Source organism: Misgurnus anguillicaudatus, chromosome 11 (genome assembly GCF_027580225.2).
Source record: "Misgurnus anguillicaudatus chromosome 11, ASM2758022v2, whole genome shotgun sequence".
NCBI lineage: Eukaryota > Metazoa > Chordata > Actinopteri > Cypriniformes > Cobitidae > Misgurnus > Misgurnus anguillicaudatus.
In genome coordinates, this window is record NC_073347.2 from 34,296,870 (window position 1) to 34,321,784 (window position 24,915).

Below are 24,915 nucleotides of genomic sequence, written 5' to 3' on the forward strand. Positions count from 1 at the left end.
TTGTGTCACGTGTTGTCGTGAAGCAATGTGTTATTATTTGCTCTTCTGTATTAAAAGATTCCACATTGGATTAGCGCGAGTGGAAATTCATGGAGCAAATTTTATGGGAAAGCTTTTGCATTAGCCTCATTGTTGCATATTGCACATCCTGCACATCATTGATAAACTAAATTCACATCGATCACTACTTTACAAATGAACAATAAGCATGTCGCATATGCAGGTGTCACAATGTACATGGATTGAGAGGAAAATCGCTGCTGCTTTATTTGGAGAGCCACCCAGTGCCACAGTCCAGGACGCCCTGCAGAACTTCCTTAAGGTAAAACACCCGTGACACATCGACTTGAACTTTATTACTCATTTCCTTTTTTAATTACACTAATGTAATTATGGGAATTATTTAGTAAACCAAAAAATGCTATGTGAAAACTATCAAAATTTAAAGTTGGTCTTAATTATACATGTCTACATTAAGAAACCTAAACATTTTGAAGGCTGCATCCTTTGGAGGTCGCATTTGTCGGCTGCATGAAGGTTTATGATGTCAGGTTTTATTTCAGAAAAGCAATCGTTACGCTTCAAAGTAAAAATAAAACAGTGATTATGTCTTATCAGGAATTAATGTTCATTTTATATTGATTTCTTCCGGGGCGCAAGCTTATGATCTCTGTTCCAATACTGAAGTGACTCAAACTGCAATTCATCGACTGGCCACTAGAGGCTCTAAAAGGAAGTCAATCCCTTAAACCCCCATGTTAAAATGCCCAACTTTACAGCAGAAATAAATATGTTTACAGCCCAGTACAAAAAGTGTTTTTGGTCTATATAGCTCAATTTTGCCCTTCATGACACTTCAGCTTCACCCACGGCCCGCCTCTTTACCCCTTTTTTGGTTATTGGCGAGTGATTCGCGGTGATGCCATTCAAAGAAGGCGACGGCAGGCACCACCTTAGAATTAGTCCATTTTCTTAGGAAAAGGTCCAGATGGTTTGCTCACACCGTGTCGTAAAAAATGTTGATGTTTTTCTTTGTTCGAGGGGAAATTGTGTTTTTTGAGGAGAGCATTCCAGGATTTTTCTCATTTTGGTGGACTTTGATGGACCCCAACACTTTCAAAGGACTCTAAACGTTCTCAAACGAGGCATAAGGGTCTTATCAAGCGAAACGATTGTCATTTGTGGCAAGAAAAATAAAAATATGCACTTTTAAACCACAACTTCTCTTCTTCCTCCGGCTGTGTGATGTGCTAGCACGACCTCAGCGAATACGTCATCACGTCGAGAGGTCACGGATGACGTGTGTGAAACTACGCTCCAGTGTTTACAAGTGTGGGGAGAGAGGACCGTTCTGACGTTGTTGTATGTGGAATGATAATAATTAATGTCTTTGTGTCAGTTTATTGTTTAAAATGGTCCGCAAATGTGCGTTTCATATATGTAACACGTGACCTTTCGACGCCATTACCCAATTACGTGAGGTCGCGCTGGCGTGTCGCACGACCGGGGGAAGACAGGAGGTTGTGGTTTGAAAGTGCTTTTTTTTTTCTTCCCAGAATGGCTGTTGTTTCGCTGGGTGAGAGCCTTGTGTCTCGTTTGGGATCGTTTGGAGTCCTTTGACACTGCAATTTTAAACTGCATTGAAACTGTTAAGTGTTGGGGTCCATTAAAATGAGAAAAATCCTAAAAAAAAATCCCCTGGATAAACATAGTTTCTTCTCGACTGAACAAAGAAAGACATTTTGGATGACATTGTGGTGAGTAAATTATCTTGACCTCAATGATGTATGCGACCTACAAACGCAGCCTCAGAAGGACACGCAGCTAGTGTAGCTGTAGTTTAAAATGAGAAGTAGTGTAAAATGAGGCACAGCTAGTGTAGGTCTTGCCCCTTTGATTTTGACCAACTTGAAACCAACCAATCACATTCCCAGATCTTTCTGCCATAGACTGAGCTTAATTCTATAGAGATCTGTGTGCTACAGAGGAGTGTGTTTTGGGGGTCTTGTTTAAATAACAAGCCGTGTTGAATTATAAGAGCTTATCCTGCGTTCCTGCGTTTAGTGTCTTTCTGAAATTTTCATATCCTTTGAATCACAACCATCACTTGTTTTTTAAAGGACCTATGCTTAGACTTGTTGTACTCTGCCAAGACTTCTCTCCATACATCTGCTCTGATTTCTGATAAACAGTGTTATACAACAACTAGACAGAGACCAAGAGAAATGCAGACTTTGTTATTTTTTATCGTGAATTCAATCCTTGATTTTGTGCTACAAACACAAATGCAAGTACTTCACCAGTGTATGTCCAAACAACTCAACAATGTGTCTGAAGTCACAACTTTCATGCTAATTGACTACATCCTTGCTTTTTAATCTGGGTCTTCCTATAGCATTTAACATTTGCTTAAAAATCACATTCAGAGGACACCTGTAAGCCACATCAGTCGAATGTTTAAATCACTGTGGTGGTTTGTGAGACGGTCGCCCTTACACGTACGGTAGTTTATTTTGTAGAATGTCTGAAGTGTTTATCTTTCATGTGATTGTGCAAGTCTTGTAAATGTCGACGGTGTTATTTACCGCCCTGATTATAGGGTGGAGGTTTACGACCTGCAATGATAATTGTTTAATATCTCATTGAACAATCAAAGCGCTGAAGAATGCTCTAAAGATGCTTGGCTGAGAGCGCTATGGCTCTTTTTCGAGACAGGTGTGTTTTTCATTAGTCTACGTACAAAATAACTACACTACACCTGAAATACCATCAAATCTTGTTACATAAACAGTTCATCCATCCAAAGGGGAATGGTTGATTGATTTATCTTGACTTCAACAAAGATAGATGAGTCAAATAATACAGATATGTGATTGTGGATGATTGATTACATTTACTTACTTTGTCACATGTTTTATTCTGCAGGCAGAAGAGATCAGTCCAAAGTACTCCAAATTCAACTATGTGTTTTTAGCCAAGGTAACAACATTTATTTGTGATCTTAATTATTTTAATACTTATTTTGTTATTATTATTTAGTGATGATGTAGCTCGATTGGCAGAGCTGATAAAATGTGACCATGGACCACAAAACCAGTCAAAAGGGTCAATTTTTTGAAATTGAAAAAATATGATGCGAAACGGGGAGAATCCCGAGCCTCAAAAAGTGATGCAAAATGCTCGTCAAAAAGTGTCGGTACAGTAGGGAATACCGTCCTGTGTGCGTTTAAAACTGACCTGGGGTGAGTAGTTTGCTTTCTTTTTTAGGCTATCGCACATCGGAGGCACGGCTGCTAGTGTGTTGACTTGTAAATGTGGCACAACACGGACGTGCTGTTTGTGACCCCCTTCACATAGTGTAACCGTGGGTTCACGCCAGCTGCATTTGAGGCGTCAAATTCGTGTCTACTGCGTCTAGTTTGCCGCTTGAACATTTTGAGTTTACTCTCTTCATTCACGCGGAAATTTGCGTATGGGAGGGGCTTCTGCAACTCCGCTCGCTTCCTGTAATAACGGCACTACTAGAGCAAGCTCCTGATTTGTTAACGCGACTCGTTTTTCGCCAAAGTTCAAAATATTTTACCTTGCGTGTTTGCCGCGGGCAACGCTCAATTGGTGCCATTCGAGCAAACTAGATGCGCGAATGAGGCGGAATCGCGTGTACCATGCCTCACTAAACGCCTTATTCACCCCGCGAGACCTCCAGATGCGCGTCAACGCGTCTTTACATTGACTGAAAGGTCCTGTTCTTTCTAATCCTATTTTTTAAACCCTAGTTAGTGTGTAATGTTGCTATAATAGCATAAATAATACCTGTAAAATGATAAAGCTCAAAGTTCACTGCAAGGTGATATATTTTCTTTAACAGAATTAGCCTTTCAAAGCCTACAGCGAACAGCCGGTTTGGACTGCATTAATGACATCACTAGAACAGTTTGTTGACTAAACTCCGCCCACAAGAATACGTCAGTCGCCAGCTAAGCTAACGCAAGCTAAGCTAACGCAAGCTAAGCTGCTATCGAATCACAACAAACTAAACAAACTACACGATCAGACCTCGATACGTATTTCTGAAGGAGGGACTTCATAGAACAAGGAAGACATCAGCCTGTTTTGAGGACAGTGAAAACAATTGTGTGAAAAATACCGCGTTTTTTTACACGTGAAACATGAACACATGTTATATTCCGCACTGTAAACACAATCAAAGCTTCAAAAACACAGAAAGAACGGGACCTTTAACATTGAAATCACTCGCACTTGACGCCTCTACCGCGGCTGGTCTGAACGCAGCATAACTGCATCTAAATGAACATATGGTCTATCTGACGTGACGTGATTGCTGTTGCGATATTCAAACATAAATGGGCTTTTACATGATGCATCTTGAATGAGAGTTTTTAAATCTAATCTTTTATAATGATTTTTTATATAAGATTTATAAAAATTATTTTTCACAGTAGTCCACCACTGCCTACGTGAACCACCAGATGGCGCTCCGGGGACCATTGAGAATTGGTTGAGAATCACTGATTTAGGGGCCGTGCACACCAAAGCTTTTGAACGTGGCTGAAAACACCTGGAGGATGCCGAATGCCAGCCGTTTTTTTCAGCTGAGCGCTTCGGTAGCTGTGATACTTTTGCTTTGTTTATCAGTCGTTGTACGATGCGCCGGTTGGTTGTTGTGATATTTTTCCCGCCCTTCCTCCACTTTGATTGGACAGCCGTGTGAGAACTGACATCGACGAGCAGAGCTTTTCACCCAAAGTTGAATATTTTTCAACTCTCAGCGCTCGGCACTCACATACGCTGGCCACAGGTGTAAAAGCTTTGGTGTGCACGCCCCCTAACTGCACCACACATGTACAAAACTGAATCTGTGAAGTCTTTAAAGGGACACTCCACTTTAAAAAAAAATATGCTAATTTTCTAGCTCCCCTAGAGTTAAACATTTGATATTTACAGTTTTGGAATCCATTCAGCTGATCTCCGTGTCTGGCGCTAGCACTTTTAGCATAGCTTAGCATAATCCATTGAATCTGATTAGACCAGTAGCATTGCGCTAAAAATAACCAAAGAGTTTCAATATTTTTCCTATTTAAAACTTGACTCTTCCATAGTTACATCGTGTACTAAGACCGACGGAAAATTAAAAGTTGTGATTTTCTAGGTAGATATGGCTATGAACTATACTCTCATTCTGGCGTAATAATCAAGGACTTTGCTGCGCAACATGGCTGCAGGAGGCGCAATGATATTACGCAACAGCCGAAAATAGTCCCCTTAGTATCTTTCAATAGCAGGGGACTATTTTCAGATGCTGCAACTTTTCATTTTTAGTTTTAAATAAGAAAAATATCGAAACTCTTTGGTTATTTTTTAGCGCGATGCTAATGGTCTAATCAGATTCAATGGATTGTGCTAAGCTATGCTAAAAGTGGTACCGCCAGACCCGGAGGTCAACTGAATGGATTGATGATATAATGGATGATATAAAATGTTTAACTCTAGTGGAGCTTAAAAATGAACACATTTTCAAAAAAAAGTGGAGTGTCCATTTAAGGTTTTAGCTAGCCTGAACCTATACAAGAAAAGCTAGATTAGCAGAATTTAGTTAATAAATAAAGTGACGTTAAGAATTTTCAAAACTGAAAGATTTTCCTGTATCTTTCTCAATTTTCAGATACATTTTTGTTTAATTTTGTCTGACATTTTTGTTCCACTGAGCTTTTCGCCGTGCATTCTTTGCTATGGATACGTGCAGTGTTCCTTTAAATTTTGGCCAAAACTTGAAAAGCAACATAATTTCGAAGCCTACCTTTTGGACGTGGCTTTAAGACCTGAGTGCTCCTGTAATGTTTCAAAGCGCTGTCTAGTAGTTAGGCAGCTCTCGAGGTTTTGGAGCGGAGCCAATACTGCCATTAGGGAAGAGTGAGGAACAAAGCACATCAGCACTTCTGGTAATGGTTTGCCGTAATGAAATATAACACTATACATCACTTTTCCCCCGTCAGTGTTACAAAGACTTGGGTCAGAAGACTCGAGCCCGTCAGATGTGTGACGCTGCCTTGGCAATGTGCATCGTGACTAAAGAGGTGCTTTTCTTATTCAGATGATTCACACACCTTTGATGTAACTTTGTCTCTTCATTACTTTATCTTGCCGTCGAAAATCTTTCCCAGAACTGATTTGTTTTCGCTTTCTCTAAAGGACGAAGAAGCGCAGAAGGAGCTAGACTCTCTCGTCTCATCTCTATAATAAATCTCAGGCTAAAGGGAACAAAAGCGTCTTTGTGCTCCATCTCCTGTTTGGAACGGTGGCCAGACTGTAGCTGTTTATCAACATATGAATACTGCAACACATAAACTACAGATGATGGCCATTGAAGAAATATGGAAAAATATGTGGTTTTTTTGGGCACCCATTTGAAGGAAACCCATTAGCAATACTGTTTTTACATGACAGGGTCTGTTTTCTTACAGGTTACACATTGAATACGGTATGCACTTATTCAGGATAGTTACTTTTCATTCCTTTTCGGTTTATTTTAGAGGTGACTACACAAACCTATTGGATACGCCATGAGCTGCTGTTATAATGCATTCATTCATCTCTATATGAATACCTAATCTCTTGAAATACCCACAAGACACAAGGGATGATGTCATCTTCTTGTAGGTTATGTATAAAGGTAATTCTCAGGTAAAATGCCCGGTGACCTATTTACGGTTAGTGAAATGATACCCACGGACAAAGAAAATCCCTGAGCAAGTAAAAGAGGTTTTCAGAATGTATAGACTTATATTACTAGATTTCTTTGGCTTTTGTTAACAGCCTTCATCCTTTAAGTATTATGTAGCCACTTTTGATAAAGTCTGGTCCGGTTTACAGTTTATTACACAAGAGATTGTGATTGGTTTTGCATGAAAAGTGACCAATCTTGGTTTGTTTTATGTGGTATTAGGAAATATATAAACTAAATAGTTATAAACAGATTATTAAACACAAAAAAAATCAATATTGTAATACTGTCTATTGTAAAGTATGCTGGGTTTGCTTTAACACATTTTTGGGTCAAATATAAGCTTTTCCAGGCTTAATTTAACCCAACATCAGTGCTTGTCCCTTTTTGACCCAACGTTGTAAATAACCCAGCATTTTTATTGGTTAAACAAACATGGTAAATGTATGTGTATATATACATTTTTAAATAATTGCACAGCGTTGCAAACTACGACTACGGTAGGAAGTTTTTTTACAATGTGTAAGTCATTAAAGGATCAGGATCCAAATCTCTCCATTTTCATGTAATCGTATTTAATTTCTGGATTATCGTTGTGGATTATATTATTATTATTTTTCATACTTTGATAAAACAATTTGGGATTTTTGTTCGTTTTGATTCATATACATTATTTTTTGACCAAAGTTTCCCTTCCACTGAAATGGGGGCGGGTGTAAGTGTATGGTTTAATTGTTTTCATCCTTTATGTCATTGCAATTATATTTTTGTTTTGTTTACAGTGATAATCCAGCATTAAGAATGTAATGGGTATTATAATTTAATGTGATGTCACTTTATATGATAATGGTGCATTTTAGATGAATAATTATGTGTATAATGCATTTAAAATTCATCACATTGGTGAATGTATGATAAGGATCATGATTGCTGGTATAATATACACTAAGGTGAATTGCTCATGTTTCTTTCTCATTTCTGTGTATTGTGAAGGTGAAGTTTGTAATTGTCATTGCATCAGAATGAAATTGCGGTCAGTTTTATTCATAAAGCTGTGACTTGTGTAAAACTTATTTGCAATGATTTTTTTGCTTTGATAAGCATAATGGCAAATGTCTGCCTCTAGGTGGTGTATTTGCATTTTTTGCTTAATGTATATTTTGCCAATGAACTTCTCCCAAATTTTGTCACATTGTTTACATTACCATCTTTTAAATTTGCACTTATTTTAAACTTTATGAAAAGACCCTTTTAAATAATGTGATGTGCATATAATCCTTCATGACAAAAACAATGCTTTAAAAAATTGCTGACACAAGTAAATGAAATTTGGCCTATTTGCACTGTAAAAAATGATTTGTTGCTTTTCTTAAATGTATATATATGTTTGTGTGCGTGTTTAAATATACATAATATTTACACAGATCACAAACTCATATATTATGCAAAAAATTACTTTTATTTTGTATGAGATTAATCTAGATTAATCAATGCCCAGCCCTATCATTTATTTATTTATTTGGTTGGTTAAATCAACAATCATTTTAACGTACTATTATTTACCTTAACTAGGGGTGAGTTGTTATAACTTAAAAAAATTGTTGAAATAAGTCAACTTCATTTTATGAGTTGTAGCATCTCGTCTCTAGTTAAGACTGAAATCTGAGTTGATTTGATTAAAAAATTTAAGGCAGCAAATACATTTTTCCAGCGTGCATTAAATTGTATGCACATTTTTATGTAAGCAATCTGAAAATGAACACCCAGATTCGGCCAATAGGGTGTGGTTTTCACAGAATTCATTGACAAGATGACATCTCTGATATGTTATGCTGTATTTGGTTGTGCCACACACTGTAAAAAATACAGTATGAAGTTCAAACAAGTTGTTTTTAAACCTACTAAGTTTTGACAAGTCGACATTGAAGTTGAAATTGTTGTCTTTTGACACTGAATTTATGTTTGTAATTCTGTTTAGTACATTTAGTCCCTTTGCACAACTCTCATTTGAATGTGCCAAAGGTTTCCAGACAATATTTTGCCTGTATATTCTTGTCCATCAAGTAGCCAACCAGGGGAACGTCAAAACCAAAGCCACTGAAAAAAGAGGGCTGATTTTTGTGTAAAACAGAAGGTGGTATTACAGGCCGCTCACATGAGTCAATGCTCATCTGTTGTTAGCAGAAGTCAACTTTTCATGTCTGGACATCTGCCTTTTCGTTACATCTGTTCCCTTAAGAGTTTCAGATGCACAGCTTTGGTTTAATGAATGTTTTCCATAGCATAGAGCTTATTGTAAGATCGCCCTTCTGCGTGGACATGTTTTATGTGTAATGACATAAAGGTCTTAGGTCTGAGTCAGTCCTCAATACAAGCCAACGTTCAGGGAATCATGGCTGAGCTGATATTCAGGTACATTTAAAAAAAGCTCTTTAAACAAAAAGTTAACAGAGTAACTTATGTTTAAGACACACGTTGGCCTCAGTTTGCTGGGTCCTGAACGTCCTTCAAAACAAACGTATAGATGAAGCGGAGAACTCTGGCGGTACCCTTTAATCTGTATTAGGTACACATTAGGTATACATTTAGTACCAATATATACATTTGGGGTACTAATATAAACTTTTTAGGTGAAAATGTGTCATTTTTAAAAGGGTACTCACCCCAGTGACAGCTAGGGACATTTTTTTTTATAAAAAACAAAGTTTGACTGTACTACATCAAATCCATTATGATACTTCAGTCTGTTGAGGTTGTGGATCATCTCTGCAGGTGTTTATGTGTGCACTTTGTAGTATGCATTATAAAGTGTCTACCAAGAGGTCAATTTTTGGATTTGGTCCAGTTAGCCCATGCTGGTAGACGTTGCAACTACACCAGCCTCCAAAAATGACCTTGGCTTTGTCCACTATGGTGGCTGTGATTTGTCAGAGTAATGCTAGCAATTGTAATAGAAAAGTTCTCAAATATTAGAGGTTTTCTTTTTGGCTTCCAGCTTCTTCCTACATCTGATCTGGCGTTTTCCTCAGGAACTGAAAATCATTTTCCAGTTTCTCATTGCGTGATGTGTGTAGATCAGCAGAAATAAATACTTGCAGGATATGACCTGTATTTCTGGACATTTACAACTAATAAGGTGTAATAAATATCTTTATGTGAGAAGAGAAGGTGTGTCTTTCAGTAAGAGTTAAAGCTGTGCTGTGATGTAACATATTAGTCATGTATTATGTGAATATTCAGAATTGTTTAAAGTGCACCTATTTCATTGCTAAAAACAACTTTATTTTCTGTGTTTGGTAATACAATGTGTTTATGGTTAAAAAAACATTATTTTCCACATACCGTATATTTTTGTAGCTACACATTTCACTCTCTTCCTGAGACGTACGGATTTGAAAAGCTCTGTGTCCCTGATTGGCCAGCTAATCTGTACGTTGTCTGTGGTCTGAATACCATGACGTCAGCCAGAAATGTGACGCTCCTTACCATGTTTTAAAGATTCACTCACAATGCAATGCTAACAGGAGTTAAATTACAGGCTGTGAGTCCGAAGCGGGAGGAATAATAATAATGTCGGTCTTTACTACATCACCAATCCCAGGAGTAAACTGTTGCCTACAATCCATGTGTTTGTTGTAGTCTCAGAAAAGAGTTTTATGTTGGAGATAATAACTCGCGTCATCATTTACTTTGGGGTTTGTACCTTTTGCATATCGTTAAAATACTAACACACACTTACACACCAATGGAAATGTAAAAACGTAAAACAGACCATAGGTGCCCTTTAATGATTGTATTCGTGTAGTTCTTTACACATTCAAAGCCATTCCTGTTTGTTGAATGTAAAAATAAACCACAACAAAGTTTATGCTACTGTATGTCATCAAATATATTCCACAAGCCTACTATTAAAGGAGAAATTTCACAAGACTTTATAAAGATGTCAAATAAATCTTTGGTGTCCCCAGAAGTGAAGTTTTAGCTCAAAATACCATATAGATAATTTATTATAGCATGTTAAAGCATGTTGGGTGTGTCCTTTAAAATGCAAATGAGCTGATCTCTGCACTAAATGGCAGTGTTGTGGTTGGACAGTGCAAATTAAGGGGCGTATTATCCCCTTCTGACATCACAAGGGGAGCCAAATTTCAATTACCTATTTTTTCACATGCTTGCAGAAAATGGTTTACCAACACTAAGTTACTAGGTTTTTTCACAAGCACTGGACACTTAAACATGGGAAAAGTCAGATTTTCATGATATGTCCCCTTTAAATTAATAGTTCACCAAAATAAATCAGCCCCTATTTTACTTACCCCCATAAGCCCCCTATAGGTATATGACTTTCTTCTTTCAGCCAATCACAGTGGGAGTTATATTAAATAATAATAGTGCCTCAATTTTAAAAGCTGACCTTTGACCCAACATTACAAAAACCCATTGTTTGACCACAAAAGACACTGAATAAGCATATATATGGATTAGTTTGGGCACCATCCAACGCTATTATAAAGCTGAACAGAGCCAAGATATTATTTAATATAACTCCCACTGTGTTTGGCTGAAAGAAGAACGTCATATACACCTATTGAGGGTGAGTTAAATATAGGCTCATTTTTTTTATTTTGGGTGAACTAACCTTTAAATGCTACAATGGTAAAGACTGTTTTCTTTTCCTCAACAGGGCCAGGGAGGGGAGCAGGCGGCTGTTGTCGTATCAGTAATCAGTTGGCTTTATCTGGACTTGTCACGCACACATTCAGAGCTCTGCTGCTGGCTACAAACCTCTGGCTGATCAGAACAGGATGTGCTGGGAACGTGAGATAAAGCACTTTTCAGGGAAGGGTCTATCCTAGATGCTTTCCTCGTATTTTGATGTGCAAATGTGATGCCTGCAGTGCAATGAATCTTTTTAACTTTAGTTTTTATACAATTGTAAACGGGTAGGTTTTACAGACTTGCCTTGGCTCTGGTGAGCTGCCTTGCTTTCTATTACGTACCTAGGCTATCCTAAGTGGAATAGTTAATAGTAGCGCTCCAAATAGACTATAGGCAGCATAAGCATGCTCTCTTTGCAGAAAAAGACTTGGTGTTTTGTGTCCATATGTTCATCTAAGACAGTGGTTCCCAAACTTTTTCAGCGTGCGGCCCCCCAAAGAAAATTTGTTACAAAAAACTGTTCTAAAACTCAAAATTGTAATTAAAAAAAAAAACATTAAATTAGTGCTTTTGGTTAGTAGCCTTATTTTTTTAGATTTAATTACACAGAATTCATGATAAATTAATGTATTTCATAAAATGTCATAAAACTGGGGCCCCCCTGGCACCATCTCGCGGCCCCCAGTTTGAAAACCACTGATCTAAGATATTGTCTACAGTATGTATGTTTTGAAAGTAATAAAAGTCAATACAGTAGTGTGGTATCTTATACAAGGACAAAACCAACACTTTGTGTGATATAAGAGTAAATAAGTATTATAGCAATACAAACAAACATTTTTACAGATTGAATATGTTTATTAGCCATGAAGAGAAAAACAAAACATTTTAATTGCACTACATTTCATCACATAAACTATAAACTGCACACTGCATGCAGTTTAAAATTCACACAGCAGCCAAATGTCTGAGCTTATATGAAGTATATAAAAATATAATTTGTATCACATAATGGGAACTAAATATAACAAGTTCAATTACAAACTTAAAATGTACATCTAAAACAAGGACATTACAAATCAAAACTATTACAGCAGTCTGTAGAAATCAGCAAAAATTAGTTACCATAACATATACTCTCAACGTTAGGTAACAAACCCTGAAATTCCCTTTGACCCAAGGGACAACAAATGTTTCCTGATGTGCACCGGAAATGAAACATCACATCCGACTAAACAAAAAATAAAAAGATTTATTTATGCAGAATAGTTTGACTAAAGTAGGTATAAGAAAGCACAATGTCTTCCGCTAAAACATCACGTGATTCTCCTGATAATGTTCAATTGGAAGGGAGATAAAGAAAACTCAGCGAACTGTGTTTGTTAATCCTAGATTAATGCTAGGAAGTCGATAATGACAGGGCACAGACTTCAACAAAATGCTGAATTGAAAATCCGGAAACACTATCAAGGAACACAATGATTAAGAACGACAATGTGTAAAGTGCTGTAATATTATACTGTACAAATTTCTCATTTTATGAGCCTTATATATGACATAGACAATGCAGCCCAGGGCTACAGTAGTATGAACTAAAGTACCCTCAACAACAACTAAACTAACAGAATCTTTGAGCTCAATAGTCATAACAAAACATTACAAAAATAGCACAGTGAAATATTTATCACTGTATTTTTAAGTCAAAATCAATCCTGTTTCATTTTCAAATGTGCGTAAATTATTGCGTATTTATTATTACAAATAAATGTAACACATCCAAGTGCTGTTGAATATCGGCTCATCCGCACATAACCGCACAACCTTCAATAAGAACTCTTATAACCTCATTACACATGTTTTGTGTGACAAAGACATTTTATCAAAGCTTTATGAAGGCAAACCTCCTCAAACTGAGACTTAATTTACTGCAGTCCTGTTACAAGCATTAATAATGATTATAAGATTTAGTTGCTATGCACATAAATGTCTCGATACTTAAACAGAAAAGCTTTCATTTGTCTAAATAAAGTAAACTACTATACAATATCAGTGAGGATTGACTGGACCTGTTCTGTGTTTTGCTTTTTTCTACCCTTGCAGAATATAAAATAAATCAGTGCATTATTTATTGACATTTCAAATGAATGTGTTATGCCTGAGTATGACGTCTTTAAATATATCGATATTTATTCACACTTGCTAGCATTCAACAAAATGTTCCTCAGTCTTTGTTTACTTTGCCACCTTCATTCGGCAAAGTTTTCGCAACTTTATACATGTGCTTTGATTTCACTTCAAACGCTTTGCTTTTTCGCTATAGGCGTTTCAGACGTTTCTACCAAACTCTTCAGAAGTTCTGCACTGTCACGCAGTGTGACGGCCACTTTAAATGGTTTTGGTTTAAGCGTGAGCCCGTACACATAGTCCATGCTGGGAGTTCCTTCAGCTGTAAAATTGCACTGATGGACCAGCAAGGAGGTAAAGAGGAAAAGCAGTATTTTGGACATATCTTCTCCAATGCACCTGCGCTTCCCCACCGAAAATATCAGCACGTTGGACGTTAAGTCTTTGTTAAGAGCTCCGTCCTCATCCAGAAAGCGCTCTGGATTGAATACCTCTGGCTCGTCCCATTTGTTTGGATCGTGGTTCAAAGACCACTGGTTGACAAAAATGACAGTGTCTTTGGGGATAGGATAACCATTGATGGACGTGTCCGTAGTCGTGCTATGGGGAATCGTTAAAGGGGTGAATGAAGTAAATCTCATGAATTCGTAGATGAAGGCCATGACGTACGGAAGCTGAGCCTGGTCTTCGATGGTTGGAAGGCGACTGCGATCTGCAACTCTGTCGACCTCCTCCTGAAGACGTTTCTGAACTTTTGGATACCTGCAACATAGGCAAAACTTTTAATATTTTGTACAACTTTATGTGCATGTCTATTATAAATTTATTATACATTGGTATCTCATCAGTGTATCAGGCAGACTTTGGGTTTGCAGAGTTTTATAAAGTTGCCTACATGTAAGTGTTAGTGGGTCATATTTCATTGTGTGTTGCTGTAACCTGCCCTCTTTCCTTGCCAATACCTGCACGGGAGAGTTACATAACACACAAGTGCTCCTCTCCGCTGGTCCCTCCTTACTCTTTAAATCTGTGTTATTGAGATCTATCTTTCTCATCTGTTTGGTGTATCGTGGCCCTTGCTTTACTCAATGAATGTGTTGCATAATTCACCCCAAAAAAGTGAAACTGTCCTTATATACTGTCTTTGATTGTTGCAAACATATATTATTTTCATTCTTTGCATAACACAAAATACCATATGTTGTAACCATTTAATTTTGATAAAATGTTTCTGTAAAATTTGGCTTCCTTGTTTCAAATAAAACTAGTTCACCTAAATTAACAATTTATTCACCCACATGTCTTTCTGAACCTATCATTCAAAGGATTTTTTTTTCTCAACCAGTGGGTCCTCAATGAACTTCCAAGATGACTCAAAATTATTTAAAATATAGCAAAGCAAGCATTAAAACAACTAAAAAGCAAGATATTTCTTATATTTTGGTTAATTGTACAACTAATATCTTTCTAGTTATGCCAAGGTCTATACAATAGCTTCTAGATGGGGTCTTCAAATATTTTTGTGGACATAGAGGTAGAGCTGTCACAATTAAGTTGATGGTTAATTGCCTAATAAATTGTGATGATTATTATGATTAATTTCCTGTTTTATGGCTTTGACGATTATGACGATTAATTGTCTGTTGTTGTTTTTTTGCTTTGACATTTAATTCTCTTTTTTTCATGAAATAATTTTCACCCATTGTTGTGATTAAATATTTTGCAAAGTTTATCTGGCAGTAAATATTATAACACATATTAAAAAGTAATCTGATATGGTCTCGTTTATACAGGCGCTGCAGCTCCCCTTGTGTTTTTTAGAGAGACGTGCAATCATTGCGGTGATTAAAAATCATCGACAATTGCGATAAGAGGATTATTTAATCATTGTGACAGCCCTACATAAAGGCTTGAATAAAAAAGTTAAATATTAAGTTATTATTTACCTAACGAGTAACAGAATGGCCCACTGCAGAGCTGTAGATAAAGTATCTTGACTAGCCCCAAAAATGTCTCCAATGGTCGGTGTCACAAACTCTTTATCCGTAGAGACCCCATGGCCCCCGGCCAGCCCTTTGTCCAGAGCAAAGATGAACGCATCGGTCATATCACGGGTGAGACTCGATGAAATCGTCTTACGATGCTCGACCACTTTGCCGTGGATAAAATTCATGAACTCATGATTAAGTTCTTTAAACTGCACAAAGAGAGTTTTTATTGGATTTGGAAAGTACTGCAACCATGGCATCACATCTACCATGCTTCCCGCTCCGACTGTCCTAGTGAACTGGTCGTTCCTCCCGACCACCTGCTTGAACTCCGCATCATCGTACGAGTACCGATTCCCGAAGCACACTGCGCTCATGGTGTTCGCCACAGAGACCACCAGGAAACTGTGCGGTTCGAAGTATTTCTGCTCTCGGGTTTTATTCAGAAACAAATGGATCAGCTGCCCAACCTCAGACACGACGTGCTTCTCAAAGGTCTGTTTGGTTTGGATGTTGGCCGTGGAGAAGGTCCTCACGGTGCTCTGCGCGATCTTCCGATGTAGCTTCCACCACTGGCTGTAGTTGCCGAACGCCATGCTCCGACCACCGGAGACAAATGAGAACGACGCAAAATCCGGGCGTCCGGCGAAATCCACGGACTTCTTAATCAAAGCCTCTTTGACCGCGTCCCCGTTCAGGACCACTACGGTTCGGCTGCCCAGTTTGATCTGGAACACGTCGCCGTATTTCTTAGCCATACGGGTGAAGAAGAAGTGAGGTGAGGTACCGAGCTGAGCGGCGTTACCGATGATGGGCCACGGGAAGGGACCCGGTATCGGACCCGAGCGACGCCAGAACATCACCATCAAACACGCCAGCAGTGACAGCAAAGCGCTCCGTAATGTCAGTCGGCTGAAATCTACTAACACTTCAATTAAATCCATCATGCACCTGCAAAGAAAGGCTTTGTTAGTGTATGTGCAAGCTCAAAATCCATGCACACTAGCTAAAAATCCATGCATACTAACTTAAAATCCATTCATACTAGCTAGAAATCCATGCATACTCAGTTAAAATCCATGCATAGTAGCTAAAAATGTATGCAAAATAACTCAAAAGAAGTTCGTACCTTTAGTTCATCAGCATCCGAGTGAATGAGTTAAGTCGTTCAGTGTTGAAGTTTTCAGCATGCGCGAGGAGTCTGAGTGATTTACATGAAACACAGAAGAGTCTAAAGTTTCTCTCTATGGTCCAGAGTGAATTTATTCAGAATTGGTCCAAGCATAAATAACATCACAACTCACAGTCTCCTCCTCTACAGCTGAACTCTCTTGCACTCTTTTGCGCTCTCTCTCTCTCTCTCTCTCTCTCTCTCTCTCTCTCTCTCTCTCTCTCTCTCTCTCTTTATCATGAAAGCAGTGTTTTCAGCTTTTCACATCAACCACATAGTTTATTATACACCTGTATACATATTTGTTAAGAAAAAACGTAAAAATCTGCCTCCCTTTCTGTCAAACTATGCATATGTACTTTGTCCAGTGAAAGAACATGTTGCTTTAATAAAATATGTAGCCTATTTGTCTATACCTATTCTATATTCTGGAGAAACGTGCAAATGTGCTTGTGTACAGATGACCAGAGATTAGCTTACTGTTCAAAATTCCCCTTAGGGGTAAGTTTAAGATATTAGAGGTTGAAATTTTTATTATTTCACCATCTACTTCTGTTTCCACCTGTTACCACTAGGAGGACCCCATTTCATACCAGTGCAACATGATATGATACAACGTTTGGTAAAAAAATTAAACATTTATAGGCTTAAATCGATTCATTTGTTAATACAGATTTTTTTTCGTATTTTGTATTTGCTCCAGCAAGTGTAGGTAGCTTAAAATTATAGAATAAATATTGCATAATATTTTTATTAATTGTATTATTTAATTATATTATATAATTAAAAAAAAATTCTTACACTCACTGCATTTGATATCGTAAATATCATTATTAACCCAACTTCGATGTACTTACAAAGCAGATAGACAACTACTTAATTTGAGACCTGATTAAAAGAGTTTGTCGGCATTTTCTGGGATATTTATAATTTATTTTGTGCACATTACATTTCACGTGTTGATCTGAAAATAATTAACCCTACAGTTGTTCGAGTTAAACAAAATGTTCGGAATGAATAATCTCTTCAAACTCGCTTTAAATATATGACTTAGTTTAATCTTAGTTTAAATTATTTACATTTAGGCATTTAGCAGACTCTTTTATCCAAAGGGACTTAAAAAGATTAGGAAACAATAAAAGCCATGTGTCGTAGTGAGGCAATAGTACAAAATGTTCTTATAACAAGATACAAGTTTTTTGCTGTACCTGTTGAGAGAAAAAGAAAGAGTTAATGTTTATTATAAAATTATTAAAAAAATATAAAAAAACTTCAAGTCCGTTTATGTTTGTTTAACAAATAAAAAAGAATTAAAATAAACCTATTTAATTAAATTATACTTTTTATCTCATGAATATGAATAGCTAACAAACGCGAAAGCTCGAGGCTTCAGTACCACGGACAGCGCGCGAGCACTTTTGTATACATAAATCCGATCACATAATCAGACTTCATTAATGCCCAGAGAAAAAAATATTTATTTTCCTGTTTACATGTACATTATAGGCTATTAAAAGAATAAACTTGACAATAATTGAATTCAGTGTAAAAAAATAGCAATGTAAAGTATTATATCACGAAACACATTCATCAGGATTTGGGAATTGTTGACAAAAATGTTTATAGGATACAGAATCTTAAACTTTAGCTTGTGTAAAGTATATACTATTTGACAGCGGTTATATAACTCTTTCCTCAAACAAATTGCTTTTAAAAAAAATATTTAAGGAGTGCCCATGTAAACTTGCCCTTCCTAAAATATCCGCCCAGTTCATTTATTTGATAATATAACTGCTTAAAAAAATGAATGAAAATTTTAAATAATTAAAATACGTAGGCATTTATATTTGTTTGCCAACTCATTTCAAACAATTATGCATAAGCTTTTAGATCAGAAGATCACGAAAAACGATTGACAAAGGTTAACATTAATCTTGACGTCAGGATAAGATACGGGTGTATAGGCACGCACATACTGTAGTATTATAATGCTGTTTTATTAAAATATTGAAGTGCCATATAGGTATCACTGATAAGCCGACACTTGTGCTGTAAAAACTGAACCTTTGATCAATTGTTTGAAATAGACCGCGAGTTCTTTATTACAGATCTCAGAACATTCAAAAGTTATTAAATGACACACTGATGGCCAATTTGCTTATGTGTTTCCTTAAACATGATATGCAAGCTCTCAAAAACTTTTCAATGGTAATCTTTTACGGATTTACTGGCTTTAGGACCCAGCGAAACTAATGATCGCGTGCGAGCTCATCTGTTAAGAGATTCCAGGTCACGAGCACAAGAAAAATCCCATGCACGCCTTCAAATTTACACTCACGCAATAACTGACAATGGTTTATTTGATCTTTGTTATCTTTATTTATAGCTATATTATTATTACTATTATTATGTATTTTATTATTATTATTTGTTATTATTTGTTATTATTTATATTCATTATTTATAATTAATAATAATAACAACAGCGATGATAATAATAATAATAATAATGCTTGTCCAAGTACAATTTAAACTAAATGTTTCACAAAAATTACATTTAAAATGTAGGCTACTATGGCTCTTAATGTTTGTGCATTCAGTTTTGATCATACATTAAAAAGTTTTTTGTTTTAACCGGAGTGTGTAAAATATGGTTATTTTTTGTGTGCACAACAAAAAACAACGGCAAACATCGGTTCTATAAAAATACTTCGATAATCAGATAAAGATTTTTTTTTCAAAACTAAGAGCAATTACCAACATAATATAACATAACATATGCAGTTAATAAATACATAATCAAAATGCTTTTATTCGTTATATGTTTAAGTTTCGATGTATTTCTTTTATGCACGTTACCGAAAAGTGCCTGCATCTGTCTGACATTACCTGAACCTCGTGCATGGTCATCCTTTGAACAGACACCGGAGCCGCAAGCCACGTACTGTATTAGATAAAAGACCCGGACCAGGCTGAGACAGGCTCTGACACACACATAGCCTAATGCTTTGTTGTGGTTCATGTAATTGTAAAGCTGATATTGTATTTTGAATAGACGAACGATTTGTTTGTTGAAATTTAAGATAATTGAAGACATGCACCATATTCTCATTTTACCTATTGCATATGCACATGTCTAAATTTGATTGGTTAACAGACTTCACAATAAGTTAACATTAAGACAATGTTGCATGCAAGTAACATTACTGTGCTTTCATGTTTAAATGAGACTGCATGTTATAATATTTCAAGGATTGAGATTTGATGCTTTGAGGTCAGTAATTAGACTGCAGTCTAGCTCGGTGTGCTTCAGGTGCTTTATCTTTTGGAGGAAACAGATGAACAGAAGAAATTGCCATGGGGCGTTAAGTTGTGGGCTGCAGTCACGCAAAGGCACTTTATCATTAGAAGTGACAAGCGGAGCTGCATGCTTAAAGCTTTATTGTCGGAAAGATCTTTCTGCTGTTGAAGATCCTTTGTCCACATGTATGTGCTATAAATGACCATCAGAAGACATTCTGTCAAAATCTCAAAACATGCATGTAGTATCATGCTGGTGATTTTTCCATTTTTTTTATTACTGGCCTGCAAACATCTGAGACCTCTTATCAAATGGTTATGTTTTGCATCTGTGAAATCAAAATCTTACAATCTAATATTTTCAAATTTTACTAACATCAAATTTTGACATGACCTATATATATATATATATATATATATATATATATGTTCTTTGATGATTATATAAACTTTAGCTGGGACTTTACATGGGTCACAAATGTTTTATTTTTATTTGCTTCAAAATTGTAAAACAAACATCAATTCACACGAATTTCAGAAATTTTTAAACTGATAACATTAGAAACTGTCAGTACTGCCAATAAAGTTAAAATATAATATTGTTTATAAATAATAGAGAATGTCCTCTTACACTGCAAAAATAACTTTAGTAGTATTTTTGTGTTGTTTTCAGTACAAATGTCTAAAAATTCTTAAAAAAAAATCTTGAAATAATTTAACTTTTTTCTTAAACACTTAATTCAAAAAAAAAATTTCTTACCCCATTGTTAGATTTTTTTGGCTTGTTTTAAGCATAAATTCACTTAAATTTGATATTTTTTGTCTAAAAACTTAGACACAATTTTTTTTTAGTTCATTTTGCTCATCAAGAAAATGCATCTTGATTTAAGAATTTTAGATCAAGACTAAAATATAAATAAGTAAGAAAGACATTTTTGCATTTTACTGTGTATCAATTATGATATTATCTTCCCCTGCTGGTGTCTCTTACTGTAAACACTGTGAAATATGATACTGTATATGTGTCCATTATAAGTGGATGAGGTTATGGAAGTTCATTTAAAAAAAAAAAGTAAACTTTCAGAACTTTCAAAAAAATGCTGGGTTGTTTCAACTTGATTGACAATAACCCAGCAGTTAGGTCATTTTAACCCAGCAGTGTGTTCTGTCCAATAGTGGTTAAAAACAACACACTTTTTAGAGATGCCTTATCTTTGTTATTTTCTGTATTTTGAAGTTTGAATAATAAAACTACAATGCAAAAGCAAACATGCAAGCAGGATATTTGTATTAATTGTTCATTGTTTGTAAGTTTAAAACAGCAATTCTCTCTTAAAAGGTAAAGATGCTTTTGCGGTGCATCCTTTTTGGTTCCAGAGAACCATTCAGCCAAAAATGGTTCTTTTACTTCATCGTGAAGCACCTTTATTTTTAAGAGTGTTGGTGTGTCATTGAGTTCATCTGAGAGCATCATTTTGTCTCAGTCTGCCCTCTTTCCCTTATTACAATACATAAACCCTTCTAACGGCTCGGTTTCCCAGGAAATGATAAAACCCCTTATTTTCCCCCCTCTTCAAAAACATACTAAAACGAATGAAAAGCCAAACAATGCTAATGAGTTTTCGAGGTATCCTAATGACCCCTCAAATTAACAACCAATTGAGAAACAGCCTCTATGAGCCTGCACTGCTTTTTTTGTCCAGCCAACTGTTGCAGAGGCCCTTGCCAAAGCGTAGCCACCAGTCCGTGAAGGCGTCTACTTTTTCCTGACACTAAGAGGGCATTTTCCCCCAGAATCCCAAACTGTCGGTCACGTCAGATTTTCATTCTTTCCGATTCTTTTGTTGTGGAGGGCAGGTTTGCAGCAGACTTCTAAAATGGGCTCTTTAGAAATAATGTGCAGGAAGCCACATGGTAGTACGTGATCAACCGCATGACTGCGCTTTAATTTCAGCCAACAACAGTGCACTGGAGCTCTTCTCCCACGGTGGCTTTCTGCTGGTTTTAAAGCAGAACCCATATACAGCTTGAAATGGCTCTTTGTCAGGTAGTGAGGTTCTATTAGGTTCTATAATTAATTTTCACAATATTGTCTTTTTTGAAAAGGATGTAAGGGACATAGATGGTTCCTCCTTTTGCATCACTGCAGAAATCCCCTTTTAGCAATCACTTTTTGGTTGGCTATAAAGCATAAACGTGCACTCTAAAAATGTCTGGGGTATTTTTGACCCATAATGGGTAAATATTGGACAGAACACATGCTGGGTTAAAAATGACCCCGTGCTGGGTTAAAAAATACCCAATGTTGGGTTGTTGTTATGCAACCATGTTATGTAGTTGGGTTAAAATAAGCATTAGGTACATTTTTAACCCAACATGTGTTCTGTCCAATATTTACCCATTACGGGTCAAAAATAACCCAGTTATTTTTAGAGTGCATAAAAAAGAGTTGCATTAATAATTTAATAGGCTACATACTTCATTCTTAAAAGTAAACAGTGCCTTAAAAACCGGGGTCCCGAGGGTCCCCCTGGAGGTTCTAAGGGTCCCCAGAAAATTTCAGAGACAAAACACAAAGCAAAAAGGATAAAGGTCTGTATAGCCAGTTATTTCAGTTTGGAAATATGCTGTTTTTATAATATTAGAATAACTATGGCAAAAAAAAAATTATTTGACCAAAAAGATGTTAATATATACTAAATAAATTTTGTAGAAAGTAAAGCTTGATTAAATATATTTTTTTAAGTATAAAATGAAAGTTATAAATAAGTATATGTATAAAGTATAAGTATAAAATGAAATTATAATTAAGTATAAAAGTATCTATAAAATATAAAATTATAAGTATTTTTGAAAATTGATAAAAAATTTATTTAATTTGAATCTTTTCAAATCTGTTATGTTTGCAGGTTTTTAACATTTTTTCTTCCAATGCGACGCAAATATAATTGCTTTATAATATATTTATTGTAAACATATTTAAACATATATTTTTCCATATGGGTATTTATTCAACAAATGTTTCTTTATGCAACAAATAAATAAATAATTTAAATGGATGTATATTTTAGCAAAGGTTCATCATATTTGGGGGTCCTTGCCATCATGAAGTTTTAAAAACCTCCTGCTGTAAATACCATGTTTGGTGTATCATGACATTTAAAGAACCTTTCTGTTGTTTGTTGTGCAAAAATACTGTTAGAGGAAAATATAAATGTTTTTTTAAGAACCTGTTTCCACTGAAATTGATTTTCTGGAGTTTGGAGTTCCAGAAGTCCTGAAATTTACATACAGGGTCATTTCTATTTATATGTTCCTCTAACATATGAGTAACACCTATTATTAGTTGATCTGAAGGTGCAAATTTCATGCTATTGTTGTGTTTTTATATAGGGTTTGTGATACTCTAACTCTATTTTATTTTCTTTAATTAATAGAGGGCTCTTCATATGAGAATTCATGGAATAACTCAAAATGGTGTCATGAAAAGTTAGTTATGTGCTAGTCCTTTAGTTATTGAACGTTTCAGTGCTTCTACGTAGCAGATCAGAGACAAGAACGCACGGTTTGCCCTCTGTATTTTGAGTAAAGGTACTGAACACAAATCAGACTGAGATCCACCCTGAACAAAATAGAGTTTTCCGTGTCAGTGCCGTTCCCCTCTTCACCTCCTTTATTTTATCAACCCCCTCGTGAGAGGTCAGAGGTCACAATGTGCTCAAAGAAAACTTCTGTCTGCCTCTCCGTGAGTTTGAATGTTTTCATTAGCAGTTAATGATGAAGGACTGTCACGCATGAACACTAGCAGCCCACAGTCACGCAAAGCCCTTAGAGAGGACACATAAGTACTTGCTTAAAATAGCACGATGAGATTCCAGGGTATCTGAAACAGCATATCAGACATTAGGTAATTATTCTTACAAAGTCACATACAGGTTTTTATGAAATTGTTTGCGAAATCTACAAATGTGTTGATAATAGCCCAAACCTCCATCACAACACTTTTTTGAAAGGTTGCCATAAAATAATCATTTGTGGCTGTATGATTACATAAAGAAACAAAAATGATTATTTTAAGAACCTTTGACTGAATGGTTGTTTGGGGAACCAAATATGGTTGTGAATTTTCAAACATTTTTGTCTGCCAAACCTCCTTGACCTAAATGATTTAATTAAAGTACCCCCTACGATTTTAAGTGAGTATTGCGATAGACCTGATTGCACATTTGCATGTTTAACTCCAAAAACATATTTTTAATCCCTTTTTATATTTTATATTTGTTATTATTATCTGTTAATTATCTGTTAATTATCTATCTGATAATTTTTTACATTTTTTATTTTTTTATTTATTTATTTTTTTTAATTCTTAATTTTTGTTTAAAAATAAAACGTACTGAATTTTCAGTTTTTGTTAGTGTTTAGTGTTTTGTTTGACATGAAGATTAAACAAATAGGCTAAAATATATATTTTTGTTACTGTTTTGTGTTTTATGTGACATGGTTATTAAACAAGTAGGCTAATATATACATTTTTTGTTAGTGTTTTGTTTGACATGAAGATTAAACAAATAGGCTAAAATATATATTTAGTTAGTGTTTAGTGTTTTTTTTTAATTAAAATTAAACAAATAGGCTAAAATACGTATTTTTTGTTAGTTTTTTGTTTTGTTTTATTTGACATGGCGAATAAACAAATAGGCTAAAATATATATTTTTTGTTAGTGTTTTGTGTTTTATGTGACATGGTGATTAAACAAATAGGCTAATATATACATTTTTGTTAGTGTTTAGTGTTTTATTTTAAATTAAAATTAAACAAATAGGCTAAAATACATATTTTTTGTTTGTGTTTTGTGTTTTATTTGACATGGCGAATAAACAAATAGGCTAAAATTCATATTTTTTGTTAGTGTTTTGTGTTTTATTTG

General features: G+C 35.7%; 2 protein-coding genes across 5 annotated transcripts in view; one reads left to right on the forward strand and one right to left on the reverse strand.

Moving 5' to 3' along the window:
• Positions 1–7,815, forward strand: part of rmdn2 (regulator of microtubule dynamics 2) — a 58,061-nt gene extending 50,246 nt beyond the window's left edge. For 3 of the 4 annotated variants that reach the window (XM_055170347.2, XM_055170346.2, XM_055170348.2), the window contains exons 8-11: positions 224–322; positions 2,926–2,979; positions 6,015–6,095; positions 6,211–7,815. In XM_055170347.2, the coding sequence (XP_055026322.2) occupies positions 224–322; positions 2,926–2,979; positions 6,015–6,095; positions 6,211–6,258 (282 nt within the window). In that variant the 3' untranslated portion in view covers positions 6,259–7,815. Of the gene's footprint in view, positions 1–223; positions 323–2,599; positions 2,716–2,925; positions 2,980–6,014; positions 6,097–6,210 lie in introns of those variants that run through there. The other variant, XR_008635165.2, reaches the window with a different exon arrangement.
• Positions 7,816–12,635: 4,820 nt separating this feature from the next.
• On the reverse strand, positions 12,636–16,829 carry cyp1b1 (cytochrome P450, family 1, subfamily B, polypeptide 1). Its single transcript, XM_055170808.2, has 3 exons — positions 16,643–16,829; positions 15,472–16,464; positions 12,636–14,287 (listed from the first exon to the last, which is right to left on the reverse strand). The coding sequence occupies exons 2-3, from the start codon at positions 16,458–16,460 to the stop codon at positions 13,696–13,698; spliced, it is 1,581 nt and encodes a 526-aa protein (XP_055026783.1). The 5' UTR covers positions 16,461–16,464; positions 16,643–16,829; the 3' UTR covers positions 12,636–13,695.
• Positions 16,830–24,915: the final 8,086 nt, after the last annotated feature.